This window comes from Prionailurus viverrinus, chromosome F1 (assembly GCF_022837055.1).
Source record: "Prionailurus viverrinus isolate Anna chromosome F1, UM_Priviv_1.0, whole genome shotgun sequence".
Classification (NCBI taxonomy): Eukaryota; Metazoa; Chordata; class Mammalia; order Carnivora; family Felidae; genus Prionailurus; species Prionailurus viverrinus.
Window position 1 is genome coordinate 37291601 of NC_062577.1, and position 12602 is coordinate 37304202.

The following is a 12602-nucleotide window of genomic DNA, read 5'->3' on the forward strand; positions in this document are numbered from 1 at the left end:
ACTGATCTTTTCTAGATTCATTATATACTTTCTGTTTTATATAGTTTTTAATTTATCTGTACCTCATATTGTAAAATTAAAGGGTAAAAAAAGTCATATTAAAATTTGAAAGTTTAGTTTAAAGAAGTGGGTGATTATCATATAGACATAAGTATAAGGACAATATGAGAAAATGTTTTTATTTTGAAAATGTATTACTAATTATACTTAGTGTTTACCATCCTAATTTGTGAAGTAAACTATAGATTTTATATGTATGTTTTGCATACTATAACAAGGTAATTTCTAAGTAAGTTTTTTCTTTGCACTTTTTCCTTTCCTCTTTTTATATATATTATATGTATATATCCATACCTGTATGTATATACATATATGTATGTGTATGTATAGGGGTGTGTGTGTGTGTGTGTGTGTGTATCTTGAACATTATTATGGTACGGTGTTTTTTCCACTCAGTATTGTATTGTCCATATCCCTATTGTTAAATAGTTCAGGATACCATAAATAGCTCATTATGGTTGTAACATTATTTCCTTCCTTTTTGTTATATATAATACTGTAATGGTCACTTTCATTCACATAGCTGTTTTTTCCTCTCAAATTATGTCTGTAGAATAAATTGCCAAGAGAAAAAATCTTGGTAAAGAGTACATGAATAGTTTTGTGGCTCTTGAAATGTTTTCCCACCTTTTTGTTCAAATTATGCTTTTTAATGCTATCAAATACTGATTTCTGAGAACTTTCTTCCTTAAATCATTGTGCTAGGAACAAAGATGAGAAAGACAGTCTGCTCACTAGGGCCAGAAGAGTTGAATGGAGAGGACACATACAAATAAATGACTTGAGTGAAAGGAGGTGCTAGAAGTGATAACAGTGTGCCGCTTCGACTCTGAAGGAATAACTGGGCTACCTGGGCAGTAGCAGTCTGGAAAAGACTTACTGGATAGAGTAGAACATGAAAATATCTGAATTTGAAACAATTATTTATGTTTATTTTTCTTTCGTGCATATATTTAGAATTTCCAAAACATATTTCTTGCCTAACTAAATAACTTAATTTCTGCCAACTGCATGATACAATAGAAAGAGCCCATCAGATTTGGACAAACTATTTAATTGTCTGAACTTCAGCTTCCTCACATATAAAATGTGTAAGTGATATTTCCTTTAGAGAGTTGTGAGGGTTGTAGAAAGTATATTATCTCCGGCTTTATTTCAGAAGAGATTTGACATGAAAGAACTAATATATTAATGACATACTTAGCACAGTATCTGGTACATAAGTTAGACTTAATAAGTAGGAGTCACCATTGGTTGTATGATTGTTGTTATTAAGATAAAGTATCTGCCTTTCTATAAGTAGTGCTAAATTTTTGATAGGCTAGTCTACTACCTCCTAGTCAAAACCACTTTCTTAAGCTCCAGTGTAAAGCTAGCTCCCCATTCCTTAATGGTGACCCCCCAGACTAGCTTCTTCCCTTCCAACTTTCTTCAGTTCTTGCTAGTTGCCAGGTACCATGTTAGGTGTAGGAAGTATGAATATAACTAAGATAATGTCCTTGCCTTCAAGAGTCTTACTGTCTAACGAGGGAAACAGGGTTGTATACAGGTAACTGTACTATGATGAGAGAAGTCAGTGATTCTCAGCCCTGGCTTCTGGGGAACTTTTTAAAAATACCAGTGCTCATGCTCTACTTGAGATAAGTCAGAATTTAATGCAGGTATAAACACTCTTTTGTAGGAACCTGTACTCATTCTATAGGAAAAATGAGTCATTTTGATTGGAAAGTGAATCGGAAAAAGCCTTTAGAATGAAGATAACAATCAGGCCAATGTCAGGACTTAGTATAGATTATAAGGAGGACAGCAACAGCAAGGGCATGGAAACTTGAAAATTGGTGACAGATTTGGGGGAATGGCAGTCTTCTCTGGCTATTTTGAAAGGAGTGTGATTTGGGGGAAGGAAATGGTAAGTTAAAAGGCTGGAGTAATAGGTAGGGACCAGCTGTTAAAGTACTTTACCTCTGTTTGAGGAGTATAGACTTTAATATAAAGTAAATGAGGTAGACTTCGTGAGAGAATGTGATATGATGACATCTCTGATTTGGAAAAATAACTAGTCCCTAGTTTATAATATCTTCAAAAGCAAATTCTAGATAGATTTAAAGCAATAGAAAAAAATAGAGGAAAATATTTCTGTATTTGTGGGGTGGGGAAACCTTTTGCAAACGTGAGATAAGTTCTGCGTCATAAAGGAGAATAGCAAGATTGACAGATTTTACCAAGTATCTATTTAGAACTTCTCTGTAGCTAACTATACTCCAAATAAAGTTGAAAATCCAAAGGCACACTAGGAAGATGTATTTGCTATCTGAATGACACAGAGCTAATATACCTAATATGTAAAGAGCTCTTACAAATCAAGAAATAAAAACAGATGAGCATCTCAAAGAGAAAAATAGGCAAAAGATATGAACAGGCAGTTTTCCAAGGGACAAAATACAAGTTGGTTGCTTAACATGTAAAAAGATGCTCATTATTATTCAGCGTAACGCAAAGTTAAATGAGGGTGTGTGTGTTTCTTTTTTTTAACTTTTCAGACTGACACATATGATAAAAAGTGAATGGTACCAAATGTTGACAAAGAAAAAAATGTGGGGAAACAGGCACAGTGATAACATTCTTGGTGGGAGATAAAGGTTGCTTCAGACTTTCTAGGGAGCAGATTAATGGTTATTTATGAAAACTTAAAATGTGATTGCTCTTGGGTCCAGTAGCCCCACAGTGAAGAATTATCCCTGGGGAAATACAGTGTTGTAGAATTGTTTATAATGCCAGCAAAATAGGAAACGGTGTAAATGTTTATCTATTTGGTGTGCATTAAACTTTTTTTGTAAGAATACTTACCCAAATGTTCACATTGCTAGGGGAGGAGGACCGGGAGGGGTAGTTTCTACTTTATGTATTTTGTAATGTTTGGAACTTTTAAGCGTCAGGGTGTAACAACACTTTTGTATTTAAAAACAAGCAAACATGCACAACACAAAAAGGCAAAGGAAAGACTGGAGGTCCTGGGTTGCTGGATGAATAGGATAAGGAAAAAGCTGGAGCCAGGAGAATCAGAGAGTCCTTTGCCTTGTTCAAGTGTGAGAAATGTTGATGGTCTGCGCGGGAACTGTGGCAGTCAGAAAGAGGAAGACGGCAGATTTGAGAGACATTTTAGAAGCAGGATCTATAAACTTTTTCTACTATGTGGTTATGAAGCTTGAGGAAAGAGCATAGTCAAAGATGCTCTGGAGTTTGTAAATTGTATTATGGGTAAATGATTACAACATTATCAAAAATAGGAAAAACAGGAAAAGGAACATTCCCTGAATAGAAGAGAATGAGTGTCTTAAAGATCCTCACTAATTATTTCAGTGATAAGTTTGTTTGGTTCAGTTAGCTTATCTCTCATTTGTGCTTTCTTGTTAAGGCTTATCTTCTGTAGTCTTTAGTTCTGTTACTTTTTGTTAGGAATTGTTACTAATATTGTAAAATGTATAAATAGCAGTTTCTAAGTGTAATTTTTAAATTCTGTTCTTGTTTTATATTTTCAGAGTGCTCATTTGGCCATGATAGATACCCTAATGATGGCTTATACCGTAGAAATGGTCAGTATAGAGAAAGTAATTGCCTGTGCTCAACAGTACTCAGCTTTTTTTCAAGCCACGGATTTGCCCTATGATATTGAGGATGCTGTCATGTACTGGATAAACAAGGTAGGAATATGCTCACTTGAGTAAAAATAAGTCTCCTAACCAGAAAAAGTACAATCTTTAATCATATATTGCCACTCTGCTATAGATTGCAGGTTTTGTCTGCTCCAAATTCTTATTCTCAAATATATTTTTTAATGTTTATTCATTTTTGAGAGAGAGAATGTGAGCGGGGGAGGGATGGGAAGGGGGGACAGAGGGTCTGAAGTGGGCTCTGCACTGACAGCTCCAAGCGTGATATGCGGCTCGAACTCATGAACCATGAGATCATGACCTGAGCTGAAGTTGGATGCTCAACTGACTGAGCCACCGAGACACCCCTCTTATGTTGAAATCAACCCCTGATGTGATGGTGTTAGGAAGTGGGGTTCTGGGAGGTGATTAGGTCATAGCCCTCATTAATGGGATTAATGCCCACATGAAAGAGGCCCCAGCAAGCTCCCTTGCTCCTTCTGCCATGTGAGGTCACAGCAAGAAGATGGCCGGGAAGCAGGCCCTCCCCAAACACCAGACCTGCTCGTCCCTTGATCTTGGAATTGCCTGCATCTAGAACTATGAGAAATACATTTCTGTTTATAAGCCACCTATTCTGTGATTATTGCTGTTACAGCCGTCTGAACAGACTAAGGCACACTCCATTGTTGTTTTTGTTTTAAATCAAAATGAAAGCTAAAGTTGTTTAAGTTACTTAAAATTTCCCATTACCTTTTGATTAAAAAAAAATCTGTTAAAATGATGAAAATAGATTTCTGTATATTCTACAATATCTGTAATTACATTTAATAATGATTTAGTTCATATCAGATTATTAGAAAATTTCCAGCACTCAGAGTAGGGTGTTATATACACTGTGGGTGTTCAGTGAGTATTTTTTGAATCTAATAATGAAGTAATTCCTATTTCCTATTCTCTGATTCTTAGGTTTGCTTGACTGAGTTACATAAGACTGTATTGATTGTAGATTTCTCTTGGAAATTTTTATGGAACTGTGATTAGTTATTTATGCTCTGAAGGTGCTTAAATTGTCAGCTTATTACTCCCTTTGCCAAATTGAGTAGTTAATTCCTCCTGATTTGCATTTGTTTGTAACTATCACTCCAGAAAAAAATGAAACCTTACCCATGAGCAAGACCTGAGCAGATCTAAAAGAAATTGTACCTTCAGGTATCCTTCCTTGAATGCTTGCATAACGAGAAGCTAAATGTAAAAAACTTCATTTATCATCGTTATCAGTATCAAGGTAGAAAGCCCATTTAATACTCTGCTCCTGGAGTTCCTTGATTTCTTCCTCCTTAGCTCTGGACACTCATCAGGATGTAACCTTCACATCTTATTGCAAACATCTCATTCTTTTTTTTTTTTTTTTAATTATTATTATTATTATTTTTTTTAATTTTAGAGACAGTGTGAGCAGGGGAGGGGGGCAGAGAGAGAGAATCTTAAGCAGGCTCTGCACTGAGCATGGAGGGGCTTGATCTAATGGCCGTGAGATCAAGACCTGAGCTGAAATTAAGAGTTGAACACTCAACTGACTGAGCCACCCAGGCATCCCACAAACATCTCATTCTTAAATAATTCCTTCACTTAGTCAAATATGCCTACTGTTAACAGTGTTCAGCTTCATCATGAGTTCCAAACCATTGCGGCTGTTAATTCTTACAGTCTCAGTTAAGATTTCTTTTTTGAACTAGATTCTTGCAAGTACTGTCAGTTACTTTGCCTCCTTTTCTCTCCCTGTGATTTATGTGACACAACCCTGGTTGAGCTCAGTTACCTGCTTTCTCTCTAGGGTGCAGCTATGGATATAAAGGAGAAATTTGCACAAGGAAGCTAGTTTCGCTTTAAATTTATAAACACAGACTTCAAATAAACACTCAGTGCTTACTGCCAGGCCAACAAGTGTGTCCCTAAGAAGTTCACTTTCCCACACTTGAAAATTATTTCATCCTTGAAAATTATTTCATCCTTTCTTCTCTAATCCTCAGACCTTCCATAGCCCATGCCTTGTTAACTGTCAGTTGAGGACCTTGCCTCATCCTTTTTTTGAGACCAGAGATGGGAAGTCATCAGGTGGGAATTTTCTTTTTGCTACCAAATCTGTAAACCTTTCCACATCAGTATTCATTGTCTTTCTTTCTTTCCTGCTTTTAAAGTGGAGAAAGTGACTCCTCCCCCTTCCTGTCAAAGACCAGTTTCTCATTACTTATTACTCTAGAACTCTGCTTTCTTCCCTTGTCTTTGTCATTGGTCCTCTGTTCAGTTCTTGCCATGCTTCCATGTGCGTTAGAGTCCCCAGGGAACTTGTTAAAGTGCAGGGTCTGACTTTATGGGGTTGGGGTTGGGGTTGGGGTTGGGGTGGAGAGTCTGCATTTCTAAGAAGCTCCAGTGATGCTAATGCTACTGGTCTGTGGACCACACTGTGATTCCCTCACTCTCCTGCATCATCCAGTTCTCCCTCTCTATTGGACCATTCTTACAAGAATACAGACTTACACTAGTGTTTCCCATTCTGATAAAACTTCCCCAACCCAATTCCTCCATACACAGAACTTCTCCCAAGAGTTATTTCCTCATTCACTGGCCTTCTCTGCATTCTCTCCCATCCCCACCCCTATACTGAGTTGGTTTGGGAGTTGGCTTTCATCTTGACAAATCGAGTGAATACTTCTCTGTACTCCTCTTAAATTCAGCCTTTACTTCTAAATCATGTGTGACCCTTCTAAAGTTTTGGTGGAGAACCCAAGGTGTTTACCTTGGTGTGGGACTCGAGTGCCACACCAGCTCCCCCGTAGCAGGCAGCTTCTTCAGCCTCTCAGCAGTTGTTCCCCCCCCACTTCCTCCCCCCTCCCCCACCACCCCCTTGACTCTTTTGAGTCTTTCCTACACGTGCATAGTTCAGGGCTCAGCCAAGGATTTGAGGGCAGTTTAGATGTGCAACTGGGGTGTCCCTCCACCATGATTCCTTCTTTTCCAGGATCTTCCTCAATATCCAGCCATTCTGACAGTCTCCCATTTCTCCCTCAGTTCTTCAATCCAGCACAACTAGTTTTCTGCTTGGTTCTATCCACTGTGCATTGTGTGAATTGAGGAGAAAGCCCTTGAAAAACATAGATTTCACTCAGCATATTGCCTCCTTTCAGAGGTCACATCCTTTCCCATTTCTGTCTGCTTTTGATTGCTCTCCAATACCTTCAGCAGTTGCTTTTTTTGTACTTTGTCCAGTTTACATCTGCTGTTCTGGGGAGCTTAGTGTGATACATGCTATTCCACTGTTATCAGAACAAAATCTCAGAATATCTTTTTAACAGTGTAACTTGAATCATGTCATTCCTTTATTAAAACTTTTAGGGGCTTCATTTTACGCTTAAAATGCAGAATGCACCATGGCCTACATCCTGTGCATTTCTCCATTCTCAGCTTGGGGCCACTGTTCTCCTCTCACGTTTCACTCACTTCATTCTAGCTGTCTGCCTCCCCACAGGGCCTTTGATCATGATGTGTCCCGTTCCTGGGCAGCTCATCTCCTGGTTTTTGCACGGCTTCCATTCCATTGTTTCTTTCTTTGTTGATAAATATTTTTTTTATTTATTTTGAGAGAGAGAGAGAGAGAGAGTGCAGGGGAGGGGTAGAGAGAGAAGGAGAGAGAATCCCAAGTAGGCTCCACACTGTCAACACAGAGCCCAGTGTGGGGCTCAAACTCACAAACTGTAAGATCATGACCTGAGCCAAAATCAGGAGTCAGACACTTAACTGACTGAGCTACCCAGCTGCCCCATCTCAGTGTATTTATGTTTTTAGTGTTTGTTTATTTTGAGAGAGAGAGAGAGAGAGAGAGAGAGAGAGAGAGAGAGAGAGAAAGCAGGGGAGGGGCAGAGAGAGAGGGAGAGAGAGGATCCCAAGCATGCTGCATGCTCTCCATGCAGAGCCCAATGTGGGGCTTGGTCTCTCAAACCTTGAGATCATAACCTGAGCCAAAATCAGGAGTCAGACACTTAACTAACTGAGCCACCCAGGCACCCCATGTCATTTCTCAATTTAGACAGCACTTTTTCCTCACAACCTTGTCTGAAGTGGGCACCTGTCAAGTCTTATTTTCTGCTGCAACACGTCTTCTTTGCATCATAGCACTTCCAAGAGTTTGTAATTATTTTGCTTAATTGCTTAAACAAACTAGGATGATCTTGGGGCACCTGGGTGGCTCAGTTGGTTAAGTGTCCGACTTCAGCTCAGGTCATGATCTCACGTTCATAGGTTCAGGCCCCACTTCGGACTCTGTGCTGACAGCTTGGAGCCTGGAGCTTACTTCAGATTCTGTGTCTCCCTCACTGTCTGCCCCTCCCCTGCTTGTGCGCACACAATGTCTCTGTCACTCTCTCTCTCCCTCTCTCTCTCCCCAGAATGAATAAATACACATTTAAAAAAGAGAACACTAAAAAGAAATCTAAGAAGAGTAATCTTTGTGAGGATAGGTACAATGCCCATCTTTCTTTTTTTAGTCTTGGTGCCTAGACTAGTGCAGTGTTTGGCAGAGAGATGATGTGTAATAAATAAAAGAGGTAGGTAAAGCTACAGAATTAAGCTAGGCCTTTTAGAACTTTGGGAATTTATAGAAGGATAAAGAAATCACTTAATTAAGAATGTTCAGCACCTTTATGCGGCCATATCCATCCTATTCAGTTTTTAGATAGAGGTTGAAAACATTTGATTCAACCTGAACCTCCTAGTGTACTTTTTCTTGCTCCAATCTACGAACACCAGCTTTGTTACTTATTTTCTCATCATGACTTCACTCTGGCCTCTCAGATTTAGTATGTCCTTGTTCCTTTTGGCTCTTATTTTGGGTTACCCTAACCCAGTTGCCATTTTTTCTGGATAATACACCCATAGGTATAAAAAACCTACCATAGAAAAGTGAGAATAACATGGCTAAAATAGCATGATTGGCAGAAAATGAATTTGAATTTAAAAATAAGCAAAATCACAGAAGACAAGATTGTACTAAATGACTGACTCATGCAGGGGTACCCACAAGTTATGAATACATGAACCTTAACATTATTTGGTTCTACCTCTCTTTCCGGTTTCATCTTGTAACCCCTCCTTTCCTCGCCATGTTTCAGCCATACTGTTTTTTCAGTTCCTCAAACATACCAGATTTTCCCCACCACAACGCCTTTGCTTATATTGTTTATTCTTTGTCTGGAATACTCTTTTTTCTATTTTTATCATGGCCAGCTTCTCATTTTTAGGTCTCAGCTTAAGTTACCTCTCATGGAGGCCTTCTCCGACACACACAGCCTTCCTAAAATAGGTCCTCCCTCTCACCCCCATTATTTTCTTCTTATCTCTCTATTTACAGCTCTCCTAATAAATTGCCTTTTTGGCGGGGTGGAGTTGGGGGTCTCTTGCCCCATTTTTTTTTTTTTTTTTTTGGTCCTATGAGGATAGGGACCATTCTGGATTTATATATATCACTGTATCCCTAGCCTCTTAATACAATGTCTGTTACATAACTAGCATTCAGTAAATAGCTGTTGAATGTGTGAATAAATGAATGAATAATGGTTTAAAGTATCAATAGATGACCGATTTGCTTTTCGAACAGAATTTAGATAAAAACTTTTTAAAAAATCATGAAGACGTTTCCAAACTGATAGATCAGTTGTGACTACATAGCAGTGAATTAGAAAGTATTTCTTTTTTAACCTAAAAAAAAAAGACACACACACACCACCCCCCCAAAACAACAGAATAACTTATAAACTTTCCCAGGTTTTAGTTCCATCACCTCTTTCTGCCTAACTCTCCGCACCACACAATTGGTAAATTGATCAAAATATGTCTAGATGCATGTAAATTATAAAGCTGCTTTGTAGCACATAAATTACCAAGACAGAAAATGTTAGTGATTTTGGCAACATGTTGGATTAAGACTACAACCTCCTGCTTATAAACACCTAGACATATGTTTGATAAACTGTAATTAGAAAAGTTTATATTACAGAGGTGAGCTTTAAAGAAGGAAAAGGAAGTCCTCAGGTGCCAGGAAAAGTGGGGCCTGGAAGTTTTGGTGGCTCTCCCACTGGGCTGTCAAGCATATGCTAGAGTTTTAAAGTCATTTGGACACAAGGAAAGGCCTTGGTTTTGCCTGCTGTGGGAAGTAGGAACTGCAACCTCTATTTAGACCCACAAAAGATGCACAGGAAGCTGGACCCTCCGTGAAAGGGAGCACATCAGCCATGCTTTTAACTGCCAGAAGATCCAAATACAAGTAGCTTAAAGGATTTATCATCTCACATAGCAACATATCTGAAGGTGGGACATATGCAGGGTTAGTTAATTTAGGGACTCAACAGCAGCAACAAGAATATAGGGGCTTTCCTTCACTTCTATTCTGTTATTCTTTTTTTAAATCATTTTTATTTTGTTTTTTGAGAGACAGAGACAGAGTGCTAGTTGGGGAGGGGCAGAGAGAGAGGGGGACACAGAATCCGAAGCAGGCTCCAGGCTCTGAGCTGTCAGCACAGAGCCTGATGCAGGGCTCAAACCCACAGACTGCGAGATCATGACCTGAGCTGAAGTCGGACGCTTAACCGACTGAGCCACCCAGGCGCCCCTCTATTCTGTTATTCTTAATTCTATACAGTGTTTCCATTTGTGGTTGTATAATGGCACCAGTGATTCCAGGGATCATACCCAGTCACAATAATGTCTAGCAAAGATGAGAGGGTCTTCTGGACTCTTCGGTTTACAAAGAAAACTTGCCCTCAGATTGTCCTCCCACCAGGAGGTCCTGTTGTCTAAGATAGATTCTTTTGCCTGTACCTAAACCATCTTTTAGCAAGAAGAATGAGGCTATCATGATTTTCTTAGGCTGATTATGAGTTTCCCTCTAGGCCTGGGAAAGAGACCTCTTTAACTGAACATGCAGGGAGATGAGCACTCAGCTGATGATCAAGGAAAATGGGAGAAGGCAACAAATTAACAAAATACTAGTACTAGGCCAGTAATAATCTTTCTGGCACCTGTCAGAGAAGCAAATTTAAAAATACTCTGAAAGTTCACTTCCACACCCAAAGGCAGCGGGGGAGGGAGAGTCTTTGCTGCAAATTCAAAAGTACTGACAATCAAAAATTATGAAACACATGGAGAAGTGAGGGTTACATTGCAAGAACCGCAGAGAGTAAGGACAGTCTGAAAAAGACTATAAAAATAAATGTGTGGGTTTTTTTTTTTTTACATTTTATTTATTTATGTTTGAGAGAGAGAGAGAGAGTGAGCGAGCACAAGTGGGGGAGAGGCAGAGAAAGTGGGAGACCCAGAATCCGAAGCAAGCTCCAGGCTCTGAGCTGTCAGCACAGAGCCCGACGCGGGGCTTGAACTCACAAACTGTGAGATCATGACCTGAGCCGAAGTTGGCCTCTTAACTGACTGAGCCACCCAGGGGCCCCAAAAATAAATGGTTAAATGACTGGAAATAAAACATGGAATAAAAACTATAGGAAAGAATAAGGCCCCATGGGGACATAACGGAAAAATAACCAAAATGACTTCAGAAATCAAAAATGTTGTTCATTAAAAATCAAAGTTTAAAATAGAAGATTAGATGTAAAGAGGGAATTACTTGCCGAAAGGAAGTTACCCAGAATGAAGCCCAGAGAGATGAGATGGAATATATGAAATCAAGATTAATGGAATTCCTAATTGGAATTCCAAAAAGAGATTACCAGAGAGAAGCGGGGAAGAGAGAATATATTTGAAGAAATACAAAATTTTCTACAACCATTGAAAGATACAAACTTTCAAATTCAGGAATCACAATGAGTTCCAACCAGGATAAATTAATACAGATCCATACCGATACATATCCTAAATCTGCAGAACTCCACAAAAATACAAGACAGAGCCTCTGAAAAGAATGGCAGTTAGACTGTAGTAGCCTTCTCAGTAGTAATATTTGCGCACAGAAGACAATGTAGCAAAGTCTTCAAAGTGCTGAAGAAAAATTATAATGAACTTAGGGTTCTAGACCTTTTATTCAAGATTAAAGGTGATACTAAGATTTGTTCAAACAAAGAAAGGCAGTTCATTACTCACCGTTGCAGAACTACTAAAAGATTGTACTTCAGTAAGAAAGAAATTGAACCTAGAAAAAAGAGGTGGGATGTAGGAAGCGATGATAAAAAGCAGAATTGTTACACATTTGTGTAAATCTAAATAAGTATTATGAAAAATCATAATATCTCATTTTGAGGCCCATAAGAAGCAAACTATAATTCTGAATGAAAAAGCATGGAGATGAAAGGGTATGATTTGATTTAAAGGCTTTCTGAGGTTTTTGTATTGTTCACGAGGAAGGTAAAATACTGAATAACTTTAGACTTATACTAAGGCAAGGATACACATTACTATTTGTATTTAAAAAAAAAAAAAAATGTTTAAAGTAATCTATACACCCATCGTGGGGGTGGATCTCACAATGCCCAGATCAAGAGTCACATGCTGTATAGATTGAGTCAGTCAGGCTTCCCGACAGAACAAACTGAGGGTTGCTGGAGGGGAGATGGGTGGGGGATGGGTTAAATGGGTGATGGGCATTAAAGAGGGCACTTTTTGGGATGAGCACTGGGTGTCATATGTAAGAGATGAATCACTGGGTTCTACCTCTGAAGCCAAGACTACACTGTATATTAACTCACTTGAAATAAAATTAAAAATAAATAAATAAATAAATAAATAAATAAATAAAATGAAAAAATTAAAAGCTAATGTATATTTTTAAATTAATAGATATTTTAAATCTAATATATCATTTTAACAAATTTATTTTTACCTAATTCATAC

At 38.5% G+C, this 12602-nt stretch overlaps 1 protein-coding gene across 8 annotated transcripts in view; it reads left to right on the forward strand.

Moving 5' to 3' along the window:
- The window catches only part of CAMSAP2 (calmodulin regulated spectrin associated protein family member 2), a 113123-nt gene that overhangs the window by 57670 nt on the left and 42851 nt on the right, over positions 1 to 12602 (forward strand). For all 8 annotated transcript variants that reach the window (XM_047840038.1, XM_047840040.1, XM_047840039.1 and 5 more), the window contains one exon: positions 3600 to 3761. In XM_047840038.1, coding sequence (XP_047695994.1) covers positions 3600 to 3761 — 162 coding nt within the window. The remainder of the gene's footprint in view (positions 1 to 3599; positions 3762 to 12602) is intronic.